Source organism: Apostichopus japonicus, chromosome 19 (assembly GCF_037975245.1).
Source record: "Apostichopus japonicus isolate 1M-3 chromosome 19, ASM3797524v1, whole genome shotgun sequence".
Taxonomy (NCBI): Eukaryota; Metazoa; Echinodermata; class Holothuroidea; order Aspidochirotida; family Stichopodidae; genus Apostichopus; species Apostichopus japonicus.
The window spans coordinates 162,620-189,273 of NC_092579.1; the positions used below are offsets into that span (position 1 = coordinate 162,620).

Genomic DNA, 26,654 nt, shown 5'->3' on the forward strand with positions numbered 1-26,654 from the left:
GCAAAAAAAGTCACAGGCTTTGGATTAATTTTGTATGTGGCACCCATAAAGACTTTCTCACTCCTGGGGTTTCCCACAGGCTTTGGATTAATTTTGTATGTGGCACCCATAAAGACTTTCTCCTGGGGTTTCCCACCGTCTGCAGGCGAAGATATGTTCAGCGCACTTCAACACATACACATATAGGCAATATAGTCTACGCAGAGGCCCTCTAAAGGTAAATTCTCCCTAATTTTGATATATATGCCTAAACTCATTAGCCACAATTGCCTAGAACTTTATTCTAATGTGCATACTCAATTGTTTATCTTCAGCCGTGATTTAGCCCATAGGTGCAGCAAAAAAAAGATCATTTTACCAAAGATAGTTGTACAATGCTACTCAACAGGCCCTGCATGACTTTGTTCTCTTTAGCAGAACCAACGACACAACTCTACGCAGGAAGCTAAGTTAGTGATGCACACTAACATGTACGGACAATATTTATTGTAGGCATGTATATATATTGTTTGTGAGGCTGTAAAAGTTTTCGCATTTTTTAACTTTTGAAACTAGTATATGGAATATGGAATCTATCAGGCGCTTTGTTTTACCGTGGTGTTCGCTTGTGTATCTGCTTTTGTGGAGTTGTGACTTTCTGAAAGCCTTACTTTATGGCAGCGAGACTGAGACATACACAAAAGTTTTATATTTTGTGGATTTGATTAATATTGCATCCACTGACTGGAAACTAACTGCAAAGACAATTAATTGCAACAACAAATGAAGAAATACCCAAGATGTGAAGATATTTCATAAGGTAGGCAATTCAATTGCAGCAAGACCTCAATATCGTACGGCACAGTGTGTGTACTGGCCAATAGTAGAGAATCCTATGAAATATGACCAGACGTTGAGGCAGTTTTTTAACCATAATTTACATTAAATTGAAGAACTGCTACCCAAAATGAGTTAACAAATGTGTGAACAATTCTAACAACCTTTTCTTTCTCTTGTAGCTGCATGTTTAGTGGAAGAGTGAAGTTAATAAAAACGTCCACTTTCTTATAAGAAGTACGTGGAAAGTCCATTGTTATTGTTTCACATTCGCAGTACACTCCGCAGAATGACATCACACAGTGATCTGTATGTTCATGAGCTTTTACGCATCACGTTTCTGGTCAGTGAGAATCTGCTAACTTTGATATCAAATTTATCTAAATTACTGTCTCTTTCGACTAAACGGAAACCACAGTATTGTTTGTGTACTAAAATCCTTTAGTGTGATCCCCCTTAAAGATAAAAATTTTCCCCTCCTGCTATGCATTTTAAAGTAATTACTATAACACATGTTTTGGTCTCGAACAAGTCTGGAATTTGATTTTTTTTTTAGAAGCGTGGGAACCATGTTTACTGAGGGTATAGGGTACAATTATACTATAAGTATGCACAATATGTGTACCAGTTGTAAGGCATCACATACACAATAGTACACATAACATGCTGGCACTATACATGCACAATTACAAAACGTTTTTTTTAACAGCACTGAAGTTGCGTCAGTTGGTTGAGTTCTACAGTATAGTGTGTGTGTACTGCACAATGTTGCTGTGTCAGCAGCTAAGTATACTGTAGGCCTACTGTACAATGGTACCAGCAAATATCTTTGATTCTCAAACAGATGCATGTACTTGAATTGCAACATCATCTAAACAGAATCTTCATAATACTTGTAATACCCACAAAACTAACTTGATGACAGTACTACTGGGATATTGCAGCTTCAAGACTTAAAGCTTCTAGAATTGAAGGCTGTTATATGTCAGTACATACAATTGTGACAGAAGTACAGTATTGAACAAAAGCTGTGAGCTTATTACAGAAAATAAGTCAAATTGGTGCATGCATGTAACACATTAATACTGAATAGTAGTAAACTAGCCACAGTCTATGTACATATATGTACAGTAGAGACAGAGGACGCATTTGCTGTGCAAAAGCTCAAATTGTAACTCAAATTGTAACTCAAATTATCAATGGATCCATGTACAGTATCACATTTCATACTCCTTGTCAGAGTTGTAAGGAATCTAATATTCTATGCATCCGTGTGTCTGTCAATGTGTATGTTGAACTGCTTGTAAATGATAAATCAAGTAGTGCCTAATGACTGAACATTAATCTGGTTATATACAGTAGATGTATTACAATAAGCCTATTGGTGAGGATCAATGGGCCATAGGGGTCAATAGAGCTAGGTGAGAGTCTGAATCTGAGGTAAGCACAATAACTCAATCAGGACAAGTTCAACATCATATTTGGTATGAAGATCGTCTTTGATAAGTACTATGACCCTATTGAAGTTGGTGGTCAAAGGTCATTTGAGATTTACTTTGCACCTCGCTTACCTGTTTACTCACAACCTTAGCACTCTTGTTCTACCGTGCCGAGAATGAACTGGTACCCTTCTGAAACTGCGACCCCTCTCATCAATGCCCTCTCATGTCATTCTACCACCCAAACTACCTACATCGTTCGTTTTTTCTGTTGATTCTTATATGACTTAATTCAATTGGAAAGGTTCCATAGGATCTTTGTTAACCATTTACAGGAAATGGGAATACAATTCGTAATACAATCCGATAAGTATCCTTGTTTTGTCTAGGGGAGGGTTTTTGAGACTGTTTTGGGAGCGGTTCCCACCCCATTCAAAATCATATGTTTTCAGTACGGGTAGCATTGCTAACGCTAGTTTTCCCGCCTTCCCCCCCCCCACCCCCCCATACATTGCATGTTGTAGTTCGGTTTTATTGCATGTAAGTTTGTGTTTCCATCTTGATTGCTTTCCTTTTTGTAATTCAAAGAGTTTTTAGTAAGTTATCCTTCATCTTTCTCTTGCTCACTGGCTTTTCATTTCTGTTAGAACTTGTTTTTGGGCCAGATTGTTTTAGTACTACGCTTGTAATCCGTTGGCTTTTAGCCAAAGCACGTTGTTAAGTTACTCCTTTGTATTGTTAGTCTTTGTTAGCTTACATTCCTTCTCCTAATTCTCCCTTTGTAATTGTCAGACATTTTTTTACAATTGTTAAATCTTAATTTGGGTTCATATGTCTTCCCGTAGCCAGCTCAAATGCATCAAATGCATCAAATGCTCACAATTCCGTCCCGGAAGAACATGGGATGACCATGATTTATGTCCTAAAGGCTGGACGTGTACCAGAAAGGATCCTTGCCTAGTGTGTAGGGTTGGGCGATATATCGAAAATTATTATTATCGCGATAATTTTTTTTCAAGACGATATTTTTTGAGGATTGAACAAATGACGATAATTTCTTGTGAAAAAAATTTGAAATAGATGTAGAAAAAAAAAATTCTCCGTTTTATGTGTAAATGTTATTCTAGCATTCCATGGTTAAGAAAGTTGAAAAGAAATATTTTATCAACTTCATTTACTGACTTTTGAACTTCGTAAAAACCCGTTCTTTACAACATTGACTGTATAGAGAACAAAACTCTGAAAATCAGTAGAAAAATTACCAATTGTGTACGAAAAGTAAGTTGGTACACCTTTCTAATTTTACGAAAGATCGAGCAAAATACTTTCGAAAAATTCACGCGAAACTGGCATATCGTGCTAAATGCAACAAGTGTCATGTAAACAAGGCTCTAGTACACCCATTTATGAATAAACCAGAAGACCACATCTGGTGTAAAGCGGGGGAAAGAAAGTATTTTCTAGAATTTCCCAAAAAAAATAATATCCGACCATAGTTAAGTTTATAGTAAATAGCCTAACCACTTCGTCGGTTACGGATCTCACGTAACAACAAAAACACAACTAATTGTATTTTTCGAAGTTGACGATTTCTACAAGGACATGGAAACAATATTTAGCATTAAGTTAATCACGCCTGGTGGCCTAAAACATGGAATTACAAGGTTTACTTTCATAAAGATGGCCATACTGTAGCTACTGGGGCCTTGATATCGTGCTATGTCTGTATGGTATAGACTGTGCCTCGTGTATCATGGGGAATAGATTGTTTTGTTCATACGGAGGAGTCGGTTGGCTTGAGGTGTGTTTTACTTACCTTAATGTTACGGGGATATTTACCTACTTTCCTTGAACGTCTAAGATAATATTTCGCATAACTTTACGGATCCTTTACTGACTGACCTAATTAATTCTAGAGTGGAGCCAAAGAATTTTACTCCATGAAAAGTTTTTTGGAAACGTGCCAAAAATGTTAACAAACAGGTGTTAGACGGGGGGGGGGGGTTGTTTTGCAAGGTACCTGAGAAAATTTGAAGCACATTGTAGCCTACCGTGATATTTAAGTACGGTTAAACACTGCAGTTGTAAACTGATTGTTAGGCAGTCTAGAAACGGGGCTTTGCCGAACGTAGTTTGTTTCATAATATCGACAGTTTTGTAAGTTAAACTTTATAAAGATTGTAAGACATATTAATTCTCTTTTCATTTTATCACATAATATAGCTACTCTAACTTGTCATTTTAAAACTTTCATCAGTTTCGTGACGATTTAAATTCATAAGTTAGTCAGTATTTTGAATCCTCAATTGCGAATTTTTTTATCGCCAGACACGCAAAAATACTTAACTTTTCCGGGGGCCTTCGCCCCTGGACCCCCACAAGGGGTTCCACCCCTTGAACCCAACGGGGCTCTAAGGCGGGCCTTGAACCCCACGCCATTATGCTCGGTGTGTTTGCTGCGCGAAAACACCGGTGGGAAATCGGCATTTGTTTTTAGTGTGTTCGCGAACACACTAAAAACAACAAGAAAAAATTATCGTAATTATCGAAATATCGCGATAATTTTTGAACTATTTATCGTGACATTAAAAAGCAAATATCGCCCAACCCTACTAGTGTGCATCTAATTTTCTCCTAGTCGTTGGCAAGAGAGAGATAGTTGGCATACAAGGCAGAGAACAAGCTCTAGGGAAAGCTGGATTATCTACCAAACCCAAATGGTCCCCAAAGAGAGGGGGAATTGAGAGAAAGAAAGCGATGGGAGAAGAAGAGGAAGTAAGGGAAGAGAGAGAAGGAGAAGAGAGGAGAGAGCAAAGGAAAGAGAAAAAGAGAGATACAGAGTAACCAGCATGTACAGAGGTGTGGACGCGACCGGAGGGTTGCTGGAGGAAAGAGGTCCGCAGAGAGAGGCAACGGATGTCAAGACGGGACCACAGCAGGTCCTGGTCACGATCCCCAAGAGGCTGCCGAAGTAGAGGGAGATGGTCTCTTACTTTGGACATAACCTCCGATTCTTCGGATCATAGCCATAGGAGGGCCAAGAGAAGATACCGGTCCCCTAGAACAAGACACGAGGAAGAGCCAGTGTGGCTGGCACAATTGACAGGGCTCCTCAAACCACACTTGTGGTGGTGTTCCACCATAGAGAATTGGAACCTGGGAGCTCCTTTCATATTAGAGCTTCTGATGACATCCATTACGACAGACGCCTCACTTAAACATGGTGGGGAGCCCACTGGCAGAACCAGAATGGCGTGGGGGACGTGGTCCCCAGTGGATATCACACATTAAACGTCTAAGAGATGTTGGCTGTTAGGCGAGCTTTGGAAGCCTTTCAGCCACAAGTGGAGAACTCCAAGTTGACGGTCTTCACCGAAACACCATAGTCATGGCATTTATCAGTCAACAGGGGTTTCACACTCTGAGCAACTGTGCCATAGAATCAAACATGACCTTATGAGCATCCCACATAGCAGGGAAGGAGAATGTTATGGGGGACGCGCTGTCGAGAGGGCACTTGGATCCGTATGAGAAGGTACTGTCCCATGGGACATGCGACAGGATATTCAACATCCTGGGGAAGCCACTGATAAACCTGTTTGTAAACCTACAGAATGTAAAACTCCAGGTCTGCTGCTCCAGATGATTTCACCTCAAGGCATATCAGACAGACGCCATGTCATTCCTGTGGGATTTTATGGAGGCGTATGCCTTCCCACCTCTTCAAGCACTATAATCAGTGAAGTCATACGGAAAGTCACACAATCCAAGGGGAGAATAATACTAGTAGCTCCGTTCTGGCCCTGCAGGCCGTGGTTTGTGGAAATACTTCAGTTGCTGATGGACATCTTAGTGATACTGCCAGATACCCCTCATCTCCTATTGCAGAGGAGAGGGACCCAGATGTACCTCGATATCAAAGGGCTCAGATTAGTTGCCTGGAAGTTGTCAGGGCTTCCCTCAGACAGAAGGGACTTTTGGAGGCAGTTGCAAACAAACGCAAGCAGGAGATCCACTATGGCAACTTACGATTCCCAACTACGGAGGTTCGAGGAGTGGTGCCATGTCAGACAAATACTGTCAGCCAAGGTTTCTGTGACAGTATGAAACTTCCTTCAAACACTCTTTGAGAAAGGAAACAGGTGGCCACGGTTAAATATATTGGCGATTGCAGCAATACATAAGGGTGTTGTGGATGGTTCCAGCCTGAGTACCCACATATATACATAGAGCAGCTCATCAGTGGAATGGCCAATATAAGCCAAGTCAGGTGGTTGGCACTGTCATGGGGTTTATAAGGGGTACTGCGAGCCCTACCAAAGTCACCGTATGAGCCAATGTCCTCAGCTCCTTTAGCAGCACTAACAAAGTAACCGCTGTTCCTCATCACAGTGGCGTCATCAAGGAGGAGGAGCTGTCTCCACGTTTTATCCACAAAAGACAACCATATTAGATTTGAAAATCATTAGGATGTTGCCAGACCCAGCCTTATCCCTTTCACCAGGGGATATCTTTATCCCAGAGATTAAGACAGAGCTACAACCCTGTTTATCTTGCCACGTGCACCGTTTTCAGGGGCATTTAAGGACACCCTATCCAGGTGGCTCTCATAGGTGATTAGGCTCTTCGCCTTTGACCCTGCAAGAACCAGAGCCCACAACATATAAGAGGGGTCGCCTCGACCTGAACTTCCGTCAAAATCAAGCTACACGGAATATTTGACCCTATATTATACCCTGATTGAAGTAGAAAGTACACAAAAGATAAGTATTTTCACATCTTCATTTCATGTGGTAATTTTCCCTTCACTTTAAGCTATATAATTACTTCTTCCTCCCCAGCATTGCATTCGTTTTTTAACTCAAGAAACTTTTTGCGCCAGATGGAGACTCTTCCTGAAATTTAGACCTCATTGTAATACCCCTCTCGAGAAAAACACCATCAATCGCTCTACCCCCAATCCATGTTATTAAGCCAATTATTATTCCAGAGAGAGGTAGGTATACAGTGTTGCTGGGTGCCAAAAAAATAACAGATTCACGAGCTTGCGAAAAGTGTTGCACGATGAACCAATTTTTATTATCTTGACTAGGGAGTACAGGTGCTGCCCTTCACATTGTGTGTGTTTACATTAATAACAAAACATGTATGCATTTTTGTCTAGCAAGGAATCTGCAGTTTCTGTTAGCGATGCAATGCAGTCTAGAGAAACCGGAGCTGGTAAAACGTGCTTGGAGCAGGTCTGACATGCAAGTAAAATAAAGATGCTCTAAATACTGTCAGAGAGATTGCAACGTTTTATTTAAGTTTGAAAACAATCCATACTAAACTAATGGGATAATCTGGTCTCTATCTCACTACTTTCACATTGCCAAAGAGCTTTTGCAGTTCTAAGAAGTCACTCTCTTTACATTTGAGAATACCATTTCAAAGAAAGGAATCCCGAAACTTCTTTTTTAGACCGCTATACTTGACAAATTAAAGTTCCCCCAGTTAATTTTTTTTTCATTTCATTTATTTATTTCCAGTATAAATATAAATATTTATAAACAGGACATTGTATAATATACCCACACTTTGCTGGGGCTAATTGCATTAAAACTTCAGCAAAGTTCTGCCGTACTCGCAAGTACAGTTTCCCGCCAAATAGTTCTCACAAGTTCCATTTCACGCACTTAGTTTGTCAAATGCTCTCACAAGTTATTTTTTAGAAACCGATTCGGCGCTGTAAGTAGATTCATACCTGTTCTGATACCGATTCTACACATTACTATCCAAATGCTCATTTACCTGGTAATTCCCATACCCATATATGCTACTGTACTGTTTGTGGTTGGACTGGGCCCTGTAGTGTAGTGTACTGAACTGTACTTTTGCGTTGAAACGCAAAGACAAGTAAACAACACTGATTTTCATACTTTATTTCCTTTTTAATAAAATGTTTAAATAAGTTGCCGCAAAGCAAAGAACAGAGATGGGAAAGTTGTAATAAAATCGCAAATACATTTGTAGGCTAGGCTAGTATCCATAGGTTCAAGTAGTTTTGGTAGTACAGATTAACGGTATACCTGGTAAGACTTGGTGCTGAGGTTGGGAGGAGACAGGTAAGTGAGGAGCGATGTTAATATTCCAAAACTTAACAGGTTTGGATATTTATGAGTGACAAGCTTACCTGTCTCTATTCCTGCCTCCCCCGAGGGAGATGGGACACATCATGACGTAGGCGGGTCACATAGGCTATGACCTATCCTTTCGAGTTTGGCTCACGTTCAGAGGGGTCAAGGTACCATCTATGTGTTCTTGGAAAGCCAACCAAAGTAAAATTGGTGAGATATTACTTTTTACAGTTTTCAACCTACTTTTAACCTAATTTGAACCTGGTATTTAGGGGTTTTTTTTCTTAAAATGAGGGGTTGTGTTATGTTTGATTAGAGTATAAACTGTGGTATAGGATATGCATTGTTGTTCTTGTATATACTATTTCATAATAATAACTACTGTAGTCTTATATAGGACGGACTCCAACAAAAGTTGTTCAATGCACTTTATGACAGTGATATGTTGTCAAGTTGGTAGGTGTTTGGGTTTTCTCTCAAGTTATCAAGTACTTCATTGTACAGGAAAAAATAAAGTTGGTAAGAGAAGTTTATCCTCTGAACAGTGGGGAAGCTAAGCTAGCACTGGATAGCGAATCACTTTAGGAGGGGAGGTGGTCTCATGAGAAGGGAGGACATTAGTCCAGTCACAGTGTTAAAAGGTTACCAGTTCACTCTACACAAAGTAGAGCAAGACTCCTGAGGTTGTGAAGAGACAGGTAAGCTTGTCACTCGTCAATATACAAATCTGGATTTTTTGGAATTTTCAATCATTAATAATGATTGCTAGAGGGGTGGTTTGTTGTAGAGCCCAATATGTCAGCTCAATTATGGAAAGGAAATTTTTTAAATGTGTTCTTGAAGCACCAACTGTATGTGACTATATCCCACATATACTATTCTTTCTAGATAGATATTGAAACATTTTGGGATAAAACTTGTATATTGTAATATAAGTTAAATATTTGATGCCCAAAGTGAGTATAACAAATACACCACATGTAATGCTCGAGGGAGTTGGAAATCTCTGATAATCTCGTTCTCAGTAATTAAATCTTGAGGAAGTTAAACCCAACTTGTTCTACATCAGCCAGGTAGTTGAGAGGATATATTCTGTCAAGGAATCACAAAGCCTTAGCTTCTGGTTTTCTTGTTTCTTAGGTACTGAGTTAACACTCAATTTCTGCCTACTGTAAAGTCATCCATGTAAAAGTGCAACTTTTAAGGACTGTTGAACACAATTTGACATTTTGAGATGTATAAATGTATTAGTGCTAGTTTTAAAATTTCTTTCAAAGGATGGATGTCCCCTTGTTTGCTTGAAAGTAATTGACTAGTAGGACTTTCCAAAGTGAAATGGACACATACTAATTCATGGTTGGATTATGCTAAATTTACTGTATATTACACTAAGAATTGAAAGGGTTATGAACAGTTACTTTACCCTAACTTATAATGTGACCACACCAGTGATAATAGGATTATATTCATTATAATGGATGAGTACAGAATGCATTCCAAAAAGCTAGCCTAGCTATTTCTGGTTTAACAGATCTGGTCTGTGTGTGTTCAGTTTAATTTTAGTAACCTAATGGAATTATAATTAAATTTCCATAAATTAGATGACAGTATTGAGGTGATATAGTCTCTAAATAAGACCATGGTAATCATTCTAATTCATGCTCTAATTGCCGTAGAATTAATTGCTTGGCTGCAATAACTCAAGAATGAAAGAAATTGTAAGCATAACTTTAAGAGTTGCCAAAATGTGTGTCCACCTTAGATTGTAGCCTTCATTAAACAGTGCTGTGTGATTGTTACATGCCCAAGTTTATCATAACGCGTTGACGTAAACTCAAAGACTTCAAGCCACTATATAGAAATAAAGCAAACTGTGTACACTTTGGTGGGAATTCTGGGCCTCAATTTGTGAATTTTAAATGATTTTGGCCTTTGGGATGGCTTTTGGCTGTATATCTTAGCGCAGTATCTATGTTATATTATCATCTACTGTAAGACAGTATGTAGTGGGCTTGTCTATTTATGAGTTGGAAGTGAAGGATGTGTCAAGATATACGTAAAGTACAGGATATCAAGGACAAAATACCATTCACTTTAGCAATCTCCAAAGCTTTGAAGAAATAAACATCAAGTATCTGATTGGTACGGCTCTAATTTGCAAAAATAGAATTCATAAAATTACTTTCTAGAGTATGTACACTTTTCTATTGTTTTTAATAGTTAGTGGAGATTTGAGAAACAAAAGTTAATTGCTTAGTTTCTTATTATTATTGCTGGATTGAAGTCACATATTGGTATTGATAAACTGATTGTATTGATGTTACAACAAATAATTCATATTCTGAGAAAGTACAGTATATATGTTAATTACTTGTCAATTCAATCATCAAAACTTTACATGGGCCAAACGAATATTTCTCAACAGATTTACCCATGTAGTAGACCTATTCTAGGGAGAAACACTTGAATATGGTGGTATCATTTATATACTGAAATCCATTGCAATGACCTGCTTCTAATGCTAAAGGTTAAATGCTGTAAATTGCATATCCAGTGTTGTAATCTTGAACTGAATAGTATCCTGAAGTACTGCAGTTGTTGTCCATCTAGGAGTGTCCCAAGTGTTGAACATGCACCAGATGGAACCCCTGTCTGGTATGTATACAGTTCTCACCAGCAGTCAGTGGCAAGAAATAGACATGGCTAAAAGGGAGCAGGAATGAATTACAGGGACAGTTACCCCATTTACCCAATTGTAGAAGTAAGAAAGAGAGTAGTGGGGGAGGTGGAGAGAGAGGAAGGGAAAAAGGTGGAGAGAGAGAGGCTGAAAGAGAGCAAGTGCCTCCTGAGGTCCCGGCTATGTCTAGATTTGTCATGACCAAAGGGAAGAGCAAGGGCAAGGCTCCATTGTGGATGGCCAAAATGCCAAAGAGAAAATCCGGTATGTCCTGAGGGGAGAAAGATAGACCAGAAGGTTGCAGAGAGAAGTGGTGTCCACAGGTTTGCATAGAGAATGGACATCCACTGGGTAGCAGAAAGAACCAGCGTCCGTAGGGTTGCAGAGAGAGATGACTACAGGGTAACAGAGAGAGGAAGTGCTGGTCCCAGCAGGAACACAAGATAGCAGTGGCTTGCCTCCATCAGGGACACAAAGAGTGTCGTACGCGGCCAAGGGCACGTAGAGAGAGACATCCGTTGGATGGATCAGATACCTGGAGCTAGGAGCGAGAAGCCAGACATGGTTGCAGCAGATCCCGGTCTCCAAGAGGCCGCAGGAGTAGAAGATGGTCTCCAGGGTCGGACATGTCATCAGAGTCTACCGATGATGAATACCGTAGGGCGAAGAGGAGATATCAATCTCTGCAATGCAGACACAAGGAGGAGCCAGCCTGGTTGGCCTCCTAAAACCACTTCCAGAAAGGGAGAGAGAGAGAAGCTCTTCCATGGGAAAACCAACAAATACAGATGAAGTGAGGACAGGGTCCGTATCAACTACTGACGCAGAACCAGAACCAGAAAAGGAGACCGTTTATAGAGGACAATGTCTTTGACTGCAGAGTGTCAGTTGTACTCTTGAGCATGGAGGACGAGCTGGAAGACCCATTTGAATTTGTCATGGGCTCGGGAGATTATACTTCTAGAGTAGTAGAAGAAGAGGAGCCCCCTGCAGGGAGGGGGGGAGGGAGGACAGTTCCTCTAGAATTGGCAATGAGAGCAGTGGAAATATTCATGCATCTCGGATTCAAGGATCCTGAGCAGTTTGCACCTAACCCGGCCCATGTATCAATATTGACATCTACAGGAGAAAGTTCTGTCGAACCGAAGACTATTATGCCCATAGATGTATCCTGCCTCGACAGGTTTGAAGCCATCGCCAACAAGAGAAGATGGACAGCCTTCCCAGGAAAGGCGGACAGGGTCAAGAGTTCCTTAGGACACCTGAAAGAGTCCATTGTCCAGTAATTCCCCAGGAGGCAAAGGAAAAACTACAGGCAGAACAGGGGTCCTCTTCATTCTAGATAGGGGCGGTGCAGAAGAAACTGCAGGAGATCCTGGTGGGTATGGATGTAGCAGCCCAGTCTGGCATGACGTTTATGTCGGTGTTGATGTTAATGAGGTACCACAAGCATCCACCATGAGACATGGTCCAAGGTTCCAGAAATGAAACAGGTCTTCTCCTTCTTCTGCTGTTAGGGCCTCTATCGAGATTGACCGTCTACCAATTTGCGAGGGTTTCGACATGGGCAGTGGCCTCAAGAAGAGAGAATGTAGTATCCTCAATAAGGTGGCTTTCATTCGAGGCAAAGAATAGGATGACAGCCCTCCCATTCCTAGGAGAAGATCTGTTTAATACAGACAGCTTCCAACAAGATCTCCAGGAGGTTACCAGCAGAGGACCCTGGCAGAATCTGAGTTCAGGGCAGTAGACAGGAACATATATCAACCAAATAGAGGTAGACCATCCAGAGGTGGTCCAGTAGCCCTTCAAAGAAATGGATTCAGAGAAGGTCTCTTCGTAGCAAAGCTAGAGGGAGATTTAGCCCTGGCTCTAGGGCTAAATCTAGGCCCTGGACAGGCTCTAGAAGAGTCAGCAATAGGAGAGAAGCACTTACTTTGAATACAACAACTAGACTGGACAGTGGCCACTCCTCCTGCAGCCCACCTCACCTCGACAAACCTGGAGTTGGAGGGGTGGGGGCCACTTAATTCTTATGCCCAGCAATAGGTAAATTTACTTCGCCCTTCGCTTACGTGTCTCCCCACAACCTTAGCACCTCGTTCTACCGTGTCTAGAATGAACTGGTGACCTTTTTAACACTGCGTGCCCTCTATGACAGGCTCCCCCGGTCAATGCCCTTCCTTATCAATCTACCATCCAAAGTGTCTACATCGTGCATTTTTCGTCTGGTTTTATCCTGTTTGTTTTTTGATAGGCAATTATGGGCATGGATCAGTGGAAGTTGAGATCGGTCGCAGAAGTATACAAAATAGAATTTACCTCTGGTCCACCTTTCGGGGAAGGGGAAAGAGTAAAGCCAACAGCAACGGACCAGGTCCAAAGACTATGTCTAGAGGGGGAAATTGAAACATTGTTACAAAAACGGGCAGCAGTAGTGGTACCAGCAGAGTCGAAATCAACTAGATATGTGCAGAATTTGGTAAAAATTTCCATTCAAGAAGTGGTACGAAGTACGGAAAGTCTTGTCTCAGTTCAGTTTATCAATATGTAATTCATAGTACATTGGTATGTTTGCTAATACATGAAGACAATCATTTTCACTTAACAATGAATAATCACAATCAGCAGTTATTTTTACGACGCTTAAGTGACCACAAATGTGGGAGAATCCTGCAAGGGCTTATTGATTACAACTTACACATTGGTTTGCTTATTCAACATTTTTAGCTCACATTTGGAATCTTTTCAATTTAGCAGGTCATTTCAGATGAGAAAACTGTAGACTGCTCTTGGATGAAAAACCACTGTACAATGACCCGGCCAGGTATTGAACCCGGAACTTCCAGATTGCTAAGCCTCATTGCTTCAAATGCCACTGCCTTTATCCACTTGGCCACAGCACTGATATGAACACTTTAGTGTGAGATAAAACTGTGATGTTGGTGATAACCTTATGATAAAAGCATTGCCTCACAATTGCTAGTTGTTTTGGCTAGCCTGTCAGACACCTGAGTACAATTTCAACAAACATAGTTCTGAACTTTTCCAGTGATATACTGTATCATGCATCTATATTGTACAACAGTATCTGCACTTCAGACAAGATATCAGCTGCCTTAATTCTGACACAGTTTTAAAAGGATTGTCAGGTGGCCCAAAGAAGTTACCTTAAAAAATGATAAATAATTTTCCAAACATGTTGTCAAAGTATGAGAACGCTAATGTTCCATTTGACAGAGAAACGATTTTTTAAGCATTAAGGATGGACATTTCCAATATGATTTGAGCAGTACAGAACGTGACGTCATCTAAGCTATAAATGCAGATTGCCACATAACCCACGCTTCATACAGTTTCTACAGTAATCACAACAAAAAACGTGTTTGTATACAGATTAATTTCTTCCTTAATTTTCGGTGAAATTTCTTATAAATTAGATATGTTTTCAAAAACTCCTTAAGCCGCCATATATGTAGTAGATCGGTGGTTTCGTGGTCTTTGTGTAACACAAGATAAGTTTTAACAGCAGACTCTTCGTTGTTTATACATTGCACTATCCAGCTCCAACGCGAAGAATGTTCACATGTAGGCTACTCTAACGATTACAATTGGACAGTTCTGCGAAGGCTAAGCTTCTCGATACTACATTCTGTTCTGACATCGATTCCGCCAAGTTTCATCTTTCGGTGTTCAAAATACTTTTCAAGTTTCCTTTTACTGTAAATTTGATCCGTGAATATTATTTCAGCGATTTTAAAGAACAGGTTATGAACTGTGGTTTGAGTGTCAGAGTATATTATGTGCAACACTATATGTATACCAACTGGGCATGGTACAGTAGGCTATATACGTTCGCGATATGTACGTTACATATAATAGGCAATCACATGTTCGTGTACAGAGAACAGTGTATTTGCTGCGGAAATGGGAGTGCTACTTCAAGTCGCCTATTTGCCTATTTGCCTGCACTACGTCAATCACCATATTGATGCATTCGAACAAACGGTACTTTTGGTGAGAAACTGGTGAATTTGAAAACCAGATTTCTAGAAGACGAAAACGTCGAATGGGGACAATTTTTACATGGTTATTAAGAGAAAAATTAGAACTACAAGGACATGTATCAAAATCTTCCACCAGACAATTCCTTTAAATGATGTTGAATTAGTTATCCCCAGATAGCTACTCATCCATAACATGAGTATTCATGGTGTTGTCAACAAGCCTGTGTGATCTGTGCTCAGTAGAACTATATTATAATTACAATTGCATGCAGGACTATACAAACAAAGGCACACATTTGGTCTACAACAGAGTGCTCAATATTCTCCAAGGAAGTACCATAGTGAAAGACAGGCTTTCTCCTCCACCAACTATGATATGGTACGCCACGTTGTACATGGTCTAGCAAGTACCTTATTTCAGTATTTAGTACATAATTTAAGGATTTCTTCAACTGTAATATGTCTTACAAGGGTGATATACTTTGCAGGTTATTTTTCAGACTGACCAGCAGGCACCCTATCCAATAGAATACTGCAGACAGGGTCCCCAGTTGCTTGCAATAACAGCATCATACTCAATTCTATATGTTTAGACCAATGAAATACTCAGTCAGATCATCATGTGGTAATATTTACAACCAATGGCCTCAATCAAATAATCCATTTTATGGTGACCAAACACCTGATGTAAGATTGTCATTAAGGACTGATTGATGTGAAGGAACAAACAACCAGATCAGCAAATGGAATTCACTGTACAATACTGCTTTCATCAGCAGTACTACTGTATTTATGCACACCTAAATGCTCTTCATTTGCCTGCTCTGCCATAGTAGACAGTAATAATATTTGCATTCTAAATACAAGCTACATGTAGATTAAGCAAGATGTTCAAATCGAGAGCTCAAACATTTTGCATTTCATATGTGATGCTTGTTCAGAATAAGACAAACTAAGAAACACAGCTGAAGAAAGGGTGGCTGGAATAGGGTAAGAAATATCATTTAATTGAAGTCCCAGCTGCCATATGTTTTCATGAAGATATGTTATCCATAATAAGGTTGAGAATGAACTTGTGGCTGTGCACTGAAAGAGGTACTATGAAAATTAAACAAATAGTTTCAACTTAACTGTTTCCTTAATGGAAGGTAAGGGTAAAGTTAATGGCATAAATGCAATGAATTCGAAGAAGCAATGTCAACTCTGACAGGTGGCAAAACCATTAATCTACACCATGCTTACATTTATTATGGAACATGGGAACCCCTCTCAGGGGTATTCCACTTATGAGCCTACTGTCATGAACTTACAGAAGGGTATTACCTTTGCAATGGTCAAGTTGTCCAGAACTCATTTCTGATATTTTAGTAATTGATTAAAGGACACATCTTTCTCAATCAGGTGATTCCATATATAAACTTATGAGGCAAGGCATCACAATTGATGACTATGCTGTTTGTATTGTGACTTTGCTGAAACTTCGGCTCTCAAAAAAGTAAGAAATTTAGAGTTACTGTGGCTACCGCTTGTTCTCAAACTAATCAGCGGCTTCCTGAAGACTTAAATCACCAGAAGGTACTATTTTCATGTAAGATGGCATCGAAAAAGGCAGCAAAAGATCTGGCCAAAAAATCACCTCAGCTAACGAAGCTTAGGCCAACCTCCAACTTCACTCCTCCAATGTCTATTCAGACCTACTGTACATGCTACTCTAGAGTCACACATACGACAGCTCAACAATTCAATGGACAAAGCATTCCGGAAAGTCAATGACAAAGTAGACGCTATACTTTCTAACCAGCAAGAATTGAAAGAAAGATTATCTTCCTTGGAAAAAACGCAAAGGGATTTAGAGCAAAGTACAATCTTTTTTAGCTTTACAGTCGATGATCTCAAAGACAAGCAAACCAAAATGGAGGCCAGAACAGACAAACTGAGGAAAGATATGGATGCATTCCTTACTGAACATAGAGCATTGCACAGAACATAGAGCATTGCAAAAGCAAAATGAGGATAAGCTGAAGTCAATCTCAGAAGCCCAGCTAAAGGCAGAGCATTATTCAAGGAGCTACAACTTAAGAGTTGGTGGAATACAGGAAAAACAAGATTAAGATCCAATCGGTGAAGTCAGACAGTTGCTCAGCAACTACTTCAGCATAAATAATGTACAGTAACTATTGAAAATGCTCACCTTATAGGGAAACATCAAAGTGGAAAACATTGTCATATTATATCTAAATTCTTATTTCGCCCTCAACGACAACTTATTATTGCTAAAGCTTGTGGTGCTCTTCAAGGGACCAACCTCTTTTATAACAGAAGATCTAACATCCGAGGACTTCAGAAAAAAGACAAAACTCCGCCCAGTGATGGATGCTGCGTTTTGTGACGGGAAGCTTCCAAGATTCAGAAACGGCCAGTTATTTATTAATGGAGTCCTGTACGTCGAACCCAACCCAACAACCGAAAGAAAATAAGCCCAGAGAATACTGAGTCTCTGATAGCCTTCACCTTGGTAGGAAACTTTTGTAATTCAAAGCGCAAGTACCTTCTATTCTCACTGACTTGTATTGTATTGGATTTCTAATTGTGTTGTCTTGTGTTGTTTGTTTCAAGACCGTTCTGTATATTTCTTGCCACCGTGTTTTTACATTGAACGTTGTTCACAAACCATATTTCTTCAACTTAAAATGCGCCTGACATAAATGATCTTTTTTGTACTATTGTGTGTCATTCTTCAGATTCTGAAAACCATTCTTCTAGTAGTGATGGTAACATTATAATTACTTCGATGAAAGTACCTTACTTACAAAGATACATTGAGTTTATAATTGAGTGCATATCAATGCTCATAGTTTATGGAAAAATACCCCAAAAGTCACTGGTTCTAGGGTATTTACGAACGACGATACTGTTGTAGGAGACAGGTAAGAGAGGAGTGAAGTAAATCATAATATTCGTTACCTCATCAATGATGAACTAGACTCTAAAGTCTCAATAGTTGCCATTTCTGAGACTTGGATTCAAGAAAAATCCCCTCTTAATATGTTACAGGTGGATAATTATAACTTCATTCATGTTAATAGAACTGGTAAACGTGGTGATGGAGTTCGTTTTTAAATTTGTAATGATGTTCAGTATAAAACAAGGTCCGATCTTAATTTCAATTGCATTACTTTTGAGTTTTTGTTTATTGAAGCTATACACAGAGACCGCTCTGTTATAATTGGTGTTATTTATCGACCACCTCATGGTTCCATGATTAATTTTATCGATGAGATGTCTAATTTGCTAAATGCCATTAACCTGGGTAAGAAATCATGCTTGCTTCTCGGGGATTTTAATATTGACCTCTAATTTTCATGTTGCCACTTTCATAAATACTATGTACTCTGATTCATTCACGCCGCTTATCACAAAACCTACCAGGATTACCGATTCATCTTCAACTTTAATTGATCATATTTTCTGTAATGACGTCAATCTCTTCAATTTGTCTGGCATTCTTATGTCTGATATAAGTGACCATTTACTTAGCCATTATGGAATCTGTGGGGTTGCATAGAGAGAACAGGTTGTACAGTATGCATTAATGATCAAACTTCTAAGACCAGTACAGCATGCGGCGGCATCCCATAATGGTTTATGCTCGGACAAGGAAAAAACAGTTTTCCATCTCCATATCTAGGGTTAAACTCTGGAACTCATTAGATATTAAAGTTAAGTCAGCCTTATAACCTTGAACTCTTTTTTAAAATAGATACAAAAAAATCTATTGTCAACTTATTAATGCCAAAAGTAATTTCTTCCAGTTTATACTTTATTGATTTGAGACAAATTCATTTTTCTCTTCTTCTCTTTTTTATTTAATTTTTTTATATGATTTAATTTTCGTTTTGGAGTTTTGTTTCCTTTCACCATTTTCTCTCCAGTATATGTATATATTAATTATATTCAAATCGGGAAAACATTCATTCTATAAGCATTGCACTTCTTTTTTTCTCCTTTTTCATGCATTTTTATAGCTTAATTATTGTATATAAATTATCATGATGAATGTTTTTTCTTTCTTTGTGTCTGTGTCTCTAAATTGTATTGTATATCAAAATATTCTTTTATACTTTGTTAAACATTCATATACTGTACAAAATTACTGGAAATGAATTGTTGTCATTGTTATATTTTCTAACGTAAAAATCTGAAATATCTTCGACACATACAAACTCCAAGTCGCTCTATTTATGTATTAATATGTTGATGGACTTTTGCCTTCTATAACTTTGATGATTACTATCTTTTTAATTGTGACATTCATAACTACAATACCTGCTTTTGTCAAAACTTCCGTACAAATTTGACTCACTAGAGGACTCATCAACTTTTTATCAATTCTGGAGTTACAATCTGGAATAGTTTTGACAACACAATAAAAACATCCAAAAGTATTCATTGCTTCAAACAAAAAATGAAATCCATTTAACTTTCTTGCTTTTTTCTGTTCTTTTTCCTCTTTTCTTCTTCCTCTTACTTATCATTTGTGTTCTTTTATTGTACTCAATTATTGTTTTGTAAATGGGACTGCTCATAACTAAAAAATAATAATCGCAAGTGGCTTTTTACAAACGTTTCTTCCGAATGTGATCGAATTGCGGGAATTGCGCAATCCTGCGGCTATGCGAACCCTGGGCCCACATAATAGATAATGGTAGTGAAAAACGGTTTAAGAGCTAAATTGGATATTTATATGGTCTGATCCAATAGACGTGGAGAGCAAGCATAATCAGCGGTGGCAGTGTGATTTTAGAAGTGATGTTAAATTATATGAAGTTATTAACAAGTTAATCAAAGAAACAAAAGCAATAGAAATTATTGAGGAAGGTTTCATACCTTATTTTACACCTCCGTATTTGAATATGGAAACATTGTCAGTGGAGACTATTATTCATTTAGTATCTATATGTAATTTCTTGAAAATCGCGATACACAAGGGTCAACAATTTTTTTTTCGGCTACCCGGATACCCGGCGGGTAACTACTCTCGGGTACCCTATTCCCGATTTTTGGACCCATGTAAGCACTAAAATTGATGTATGCCATGAAATGAAAGTCATATAAACTGCCTGTTGTTCAAAACTTATTACTAAGTGCACCATCTATTCCATAAGCAGGTGCTACTGATTAGCTCATATATATCTGCTATGACAAAGCAGTTAATTAGAAACAACTCAACAAGCTTTGGAACTCCATGCCTCAGCATATTAAAACTATTACATCAATAGACTCTTTTAGAGAAAACTAAAGACTCATCTTTTTAAACTTTGCTTTGGTCAGTAGTCCCATTACTGTATGTATTACTTTGTATAGCACCTTGAGCTGATAACATGGTCAGTAGTCCCATTACTGTATGTATTACTTTGTATAGCACCTTGAGCTGATAACATGGTCAGTAGTCCCATTACTGTATGTATTACTTTGTATAGCACCTTGAGCTGATAACATGGTCAGTAGTCCCATTACTGTATGTATTACTTTGTATAGCACCTTGAGCTGATAACATGGTCAGTAGTCCCATTACTGTATGTATTACTTTGTATAGCACCTTGAGCTGATAACATGGTCAGTGGTCCCATTACTGTATGTATTACTTTGTATAGCACCTTGAGCTGATAACATGGTCAGTGGTCCCATTACTGTATGTATTACTTTGTATAGCACCTTGAGCTGATAACATTTTCTGGATAATGTTGCTTTAATAACTGTTATGATTATATCGCGAAGACTTAAAACCTTGCTAAAGTGAACTAATTTGAAGGAATTAATAGAACAATACTTCCAAGAGATACTGGTCCATGCGTTTGTGACATCAAAGCTTGATTTTCTTAATTCACTTTTATTTGGCCTTCCTGATTCGACCATCAAGAAACTCCAAAAGATCCAAAACACCGCTGCCCGTATTGTGAAAAGGAAAGGAAGAAAGTGTCGCACCACCCCACTTCTGAAGGAACTTCATTGGCTACCTATCAGCTACAGAATCCAGTATAAAATACTTCTTCTCACCTTCTGTGCTCATCATCTTGAACGGCCTGTGTACCTGTCACAACTTCTCAGGCCATATACTCCAACTCGCACACTTCGTTCCTCCAACAAACTGTTTTTAACTGTTCCAAAACCACGATTGAAGAACTATGGTTACAGAAGCTTCCAATACTCTGGGTCTTATCTCTGGAACAAGTTACCAGATCACATTCGAACATGCTATAAACTTTCTACTTTCAAAAGTCTACTTAAGACCCATTTTTTCACTTGTTCTTTTGTAAATTAATTTACTTTCTCTGTAAAGCGCTTTGAGCAGTAACTTTTGTTTACTGATTTGGCGCTATATAAGTCTCATTTATTATTATATTATTATTATTTAAGTTTCTATTGTTCAATGACCATATAAAATCAGTAGTCAGCTGGGGTCTACAATTATTTCACTGTTTGTCTCAAACCTTCTAGGAAGCAAGAGCAAAACTTATTAAATGTGTTGTGGTTGTCATGGATGCTGATTTGATGACATTTGGACCACTTTGCCAGTGCTAGTGTTTAATTGATTTCTTAGCTTCCACAAATACAATTTAGAGGTTTACTAGAAATTAATTTGATTATTTCCCTCTCTCTCCACCTCTTGTTTAGATCTGGACAGGGCTGCATCAGGATTTGCATGCATTTGTGTTGGCTTGCAATTATGTGCAGTTCTAACAAGCTTCCAAGCTGCTTATACAACCATTCCTGTGCTGTTTACGGATTGCGGGGTGATGTCATTATTTGGAGGTAGGTTTATATCCAGTGAAGAGGCCTTGTCTGCTGCTGCATTTAATGTGTTATCTTAGAGGGATTCAGACATGCAATGCAACAAAATGTCATGCTATAGATTCTAGTTTCTTCTTGTACTACGATGTTAACAAGCTTGTGTATAAGGGTAGTGAGTTGGTGACAGCACTTGGCTAATGATGCAGATGTTGCTCTCCTAAAGTAACATGAACGAGTTAGTCACCTGATAGTTAAAGACTCTTACATCTACACATTAGTTCGTAAACCATGTTTCAGTGGTAATGGTTTCTTTTCTATTTGGACAACATTGATGTATAGTAAACTTCTGTAAAGAGATATCAAACAGATATCAAACAAAATTGTAAACACTGTAAGTTTAAAACAAAACCTTTGATAAACTTCATATGTAATCAGTGGAACCAACCACCTTGGTGACTACAAGAATTCTAATACAGATTCCAATGTTACTGGAGGCCATCAATAACTTCAAAAGCAAGGCTAAGATGAAATTTATACTTGAATTTGACTTTCAAAAAGTTCAAAGGTAATTTATTGTCACTTGATGTCAAAGTATTAAACACGTGTCAAAGTCCATCCATATTGCATTTATCTGGAACTTTTAGCATACCATTGTCACTTACATTCATATACATATCAGCAACTAACGATTGATGAAAGAGAGATTACTGTGATAGAATATTTGCTCAGCGAACCCAATTAAGCTTTTCGAAAGGGCAAATCATAGGTATATAAGTTGCAGCCTGTACATAGTATTAAGGTGTATTGGTTTACTAGACATTCGTAACACAAAACAATCATGGCAAATACAAGGCGTATAAATACAATAAATACTAGACTAGACTTATGATATAGTCCTAAGGCATTAGCCTTCAAAATAATCAAGATACAGTTTACTTCGCTTTTCAAAATTGCAATTTAATTTGTTGTTTGAATTGACCAATCAGTGTTCATATGGATATTTTCTGTCATGTCCAATTCATGATTGACAACACATTATAGCATAGTCATTGCAAACTTTTAGCTTGGATTTCCATAAACTAATGATGGTTTTAGTCTTGATTTCTTTGTTTATTGTCAATTTTGTACAGTTAAGTGTCATGTTACATTTTGAAGGATTTAATTTCTAATTTGAAAGCTGGTATTGTTGCTAAACAAACAGATTTTCAATGCAATATGCAAGTTCATTTTATAACGTTTGTATAGGACTATAATGCACTGTACTGTGTATATATATATATATACCGTATATCGTTCACACACTGGTACAGTATATGGGACGGTCAGTAATCCAGAATTTCTCAGGTATTGCTCAGTATTGAGGCAACCAGACGTGACCTTTATCCATGAAATTCATATGTTATAGAGAATGTTTATAAGGCGTGGCTTATCATTGCATAATTAACCATTTTGACAAAAACGTTGATCCTTTTCTAAATTTTGTAAAATTTGAGACATGTTTCATGCAAAGTATGTTTGGAACATGTTTGGAGTAGCGTAAGGATCACAATTATTGGTATATGCAGGGGTCACTTTGGGATGATACTTAAATGGGATATTCTCCTTTAACTTAGTAACCCCAAAGCAAAGCTTAAGTAAACTCACTACTTGAGTAGAATGTGGATCCACGTTGTGACTTCTGGGAAGCTTCATGTTTTTGTACTGGTCAAAGGACATTTGGGGTCATTAGTGATCAAAGTCTTTCACTTCTTAATTATCTAGCTTGTAATTAGTCTTATATGGCACAAGTAGTAAATTTGCAGTAAATTTGGCATTGTTCAATTCTGAATGAGGAATGGAAACCTCTACTATTTTCTCCTCCTAGTCAACATGTTGACATTCATCCTTTTAATTTATCAATTTATACATCAAACATCATATTGTGTTATCTTCAGAATGATAGTTGCCCACTTACTAATGAAAAATACTTGTCATAGTAAATTTCCAGACTAACAGAAACTTCTCCCTGCAATCAAAAACTCTCTGCAGTTGTATTACCTTGGGTAAGTTTTTACAATCAGGGTAATTTATGATGCACAATCTTGATAACTTGTTGTTAGAGGCACAAGCAGAGATAAATCAAACTTATAGTGTCATCAAAAGTAAATATCAGTGGAACAATCATAGGAATGCAGTTGGTATTTATAATAGACACCACAGAAGAATATTCTGGTGGCTGGAATTCAGTAATTTGTAGGAAATTTAATGAATTCATCTGGCAAAAGCTGAGTTAGTGATGTCATCATGTCAATTGACATGAAAATGTGTTTTTCCTTCATAATGTATAATTCATCTTTTCACTGATGGGAAAGAAAATTGTTTCAATCAAATTTTGTTTTAATGAAAATCTACATAAAGAGAACATACGCAAACAAGCCAAATTCCAAGCATTGCAAGGAGAAATTTACAACAGTATCATAATAGGAAACTAAAGTTATATCTACTGTGATGACATCACAGACCATCTAGTATTATTATGTTTCACTTATTGGACACTTAAGGAAGGGTTTAATTGGTGGAGACAATCACACCTATTGTTGTAAGCTTCCGGCACACAGTGCGGACGACTTTTCTCTGAAGATTCCGTGTAGATGTCACGTCACTAATTTTCATCAGAACGTCCCTTTAATTCCCTGTAAAGATAAATTAACAGCAATAAGAAAGTTAAGCATCTGCAGAACATATCTGTCATAATGATATCACAGACTATATTTTTTTATCCTTTGGAAGAGCTTGTTTTCTGATACTGTATATAGAAACCACTTTGAAAATTTCAGTCTCACTGTAAAGCAAGTATTAAAGAGAGAAACAACTGTTATCAAAATGCTTATCTTAGTACTGCAAATAGAATGTGTAGGTAAATATATGTAGAAGTTAGAGGGCCTGACATCTCAATCCTAGCAGGATCTTATTCAGATGCTAACTGAAATGAAAAGAAAGAGAGGGCAAAAACAGTTATCAAACTACTCATCTGAGTACTGCAAATAGAATGTGTAGGTAAATATATGTAGAAGTTAGAGGGCCTGACATCTCAATCCTAGCAGGATCTTATTCAGATGCTAACTGAAATGAAAAGAAAGAGAGGGCAAAAACAGTTATCAAACTACTCATCTAAGTACTGCGAATAGAATGTGTAGGTAAATAAGTAGAAGTTAAAAGGCTTGACATCTTAATCCTAGCAGGATTTTCCTCAGAGGCTGACTGAAATGAAAAAACAAAAGGTTGGTCTTGATTCCAACCTTTTCTTAGGTTTTTAATACACTGAGCTATAAATCTCTGTGTCTTTGTTGTTTTGTTCATAGTTAATTGTTAGGTTTTTACACAATATGATGGAAGGTTTCATATGCTCATCTCTTGCTTATACAGTACCATGGTAGCTCTGTTGATTTCATCAAACTCTTTGCCACAAGAGTAAGATGATATAGACCAGAGGCCTAGTCAGTCCTTGAGAGGCTCTTGAGCCACTGCATAAACCTGCCTTGTTGCACAGTAAGGTAGTCGTGACAAAGTCAGCTTCAAATTACATATGATCTGCTGTGCTTGGAGCATATTCCACAGAAGACTGCTTTTTACTTCATATGAAATGTGTGTTATTATTTGCAACATTCTAATGTGTTGACAATTCCTCTGAAGTCTGTGTGGTGTCATCTCATCATACTGTCATTATTGTGTTATTGCTGTAGTAACCTAGCCTTTGTTAAGGCGTATCGGCCAAGATTTCTTTGCCAAATGCGCTGGATCGTTCCTTACTATTCATCACGCTATGAGCGATATGTTTGATGTCACTGGGGAACTGAATGAAGTTTGTTTCAAACAAATAGTCTATCTGAATATTCATGCCGCATCTATTGTAGGAGAACTCTAATTGGTTTTCAAAAGTACAACCAGATCGGTAGTATAAATGTATAGGTTTAAGATAAGACGTGTGTGACTAATGAGTTCTTCTGTCCAGAGTCTGTGAAGCGTATGTAGAGAGGAGAGGAAAATATAACAGACTTAGCATTTTCCTATCTTTATGTCTAGGCAGACTCATTCGCATTGCTGAGTAGACTCAGCAGAGTCTATATCATGCCCTGCTGCAGCACAAAACACACTTTTTGGTTTCAATGAAAATGATAACCTATGTTATCATGATGGCTTTGTGATGCCTTGTATGTAAACATGATACCTGCAGAATGGGAGCTTGGACAAGTAGCAAGCCTCACACTTCAAAACTTTGTAAGCATCCTATTCTAGAAGTTTTTTGTCATGATCACCTAGCAGGACTAATCATATGCAATTCTGTTGAATATGAATTGCCCAAAGTCATTGTAAACAATTTGTAGTACAGTCAAGAAAAGCAACATGACAAATTGACAATGAAAGTCTAGAGCCTTGTTCACATTTGAGAACACCTGACCCCATAAGGGTATTCAAGATCATTATATGGAGGAGGCTCACGTACACAGATCAGACCCTTAGGGAAGAAACTGACCATCATGGGGATCAAGGTCCATTCAGGAGGAACTGACCATCATGGGCGATCTAGGTCCATTCAGGAAGAAACTGACCATCATGGGCGATCAAGGTCCCTTCGTGAAGGAACTGACCGTCATGGGCGATCAAGGTCCCTTCGTGAAGGAACTGACCATCATGGGCGATCAAGGTCCATTCAGGAAGAAACTGACCATCATGGGCGATCAAGGTCCCTTCGTGAAGGAACTGACCGTCATGGGCGATCCAGGTCCCTTCGTGAAGGAACTGACCATCATGGGCGATCAAGGTCCAT

General features: G+C 38.4%; 1 protein-coding gene across 2 annotated transcripts in view; it reads left to right on the top strand.

Annotated features, from left to right (window-relative positions):
- The window catches only part of LOC139959412 (transmembrane protein 114-like), a 96,639-nt gene that overhangs the window by 29,920 nt on the left and 40,065 nt on the right, over positions 1-26,654 (top strand). For both annotated transcript variants that reach the window (XR_011790101.1, XM_071957004.1), the window contains exon 3: positions 21,731-21,868. Coding sequence is in view for 1 of the 2 variants with exons in the window: in XM_071957004.1 (XP_071813105.1) it covers positions 21,731-21,868 (138 nt within the window). In the remaining variant the exon portion in view is untranslated. The remainder of the gene's footprint in view (positions 1-21,730; positions 21,869-26,654) is intronic.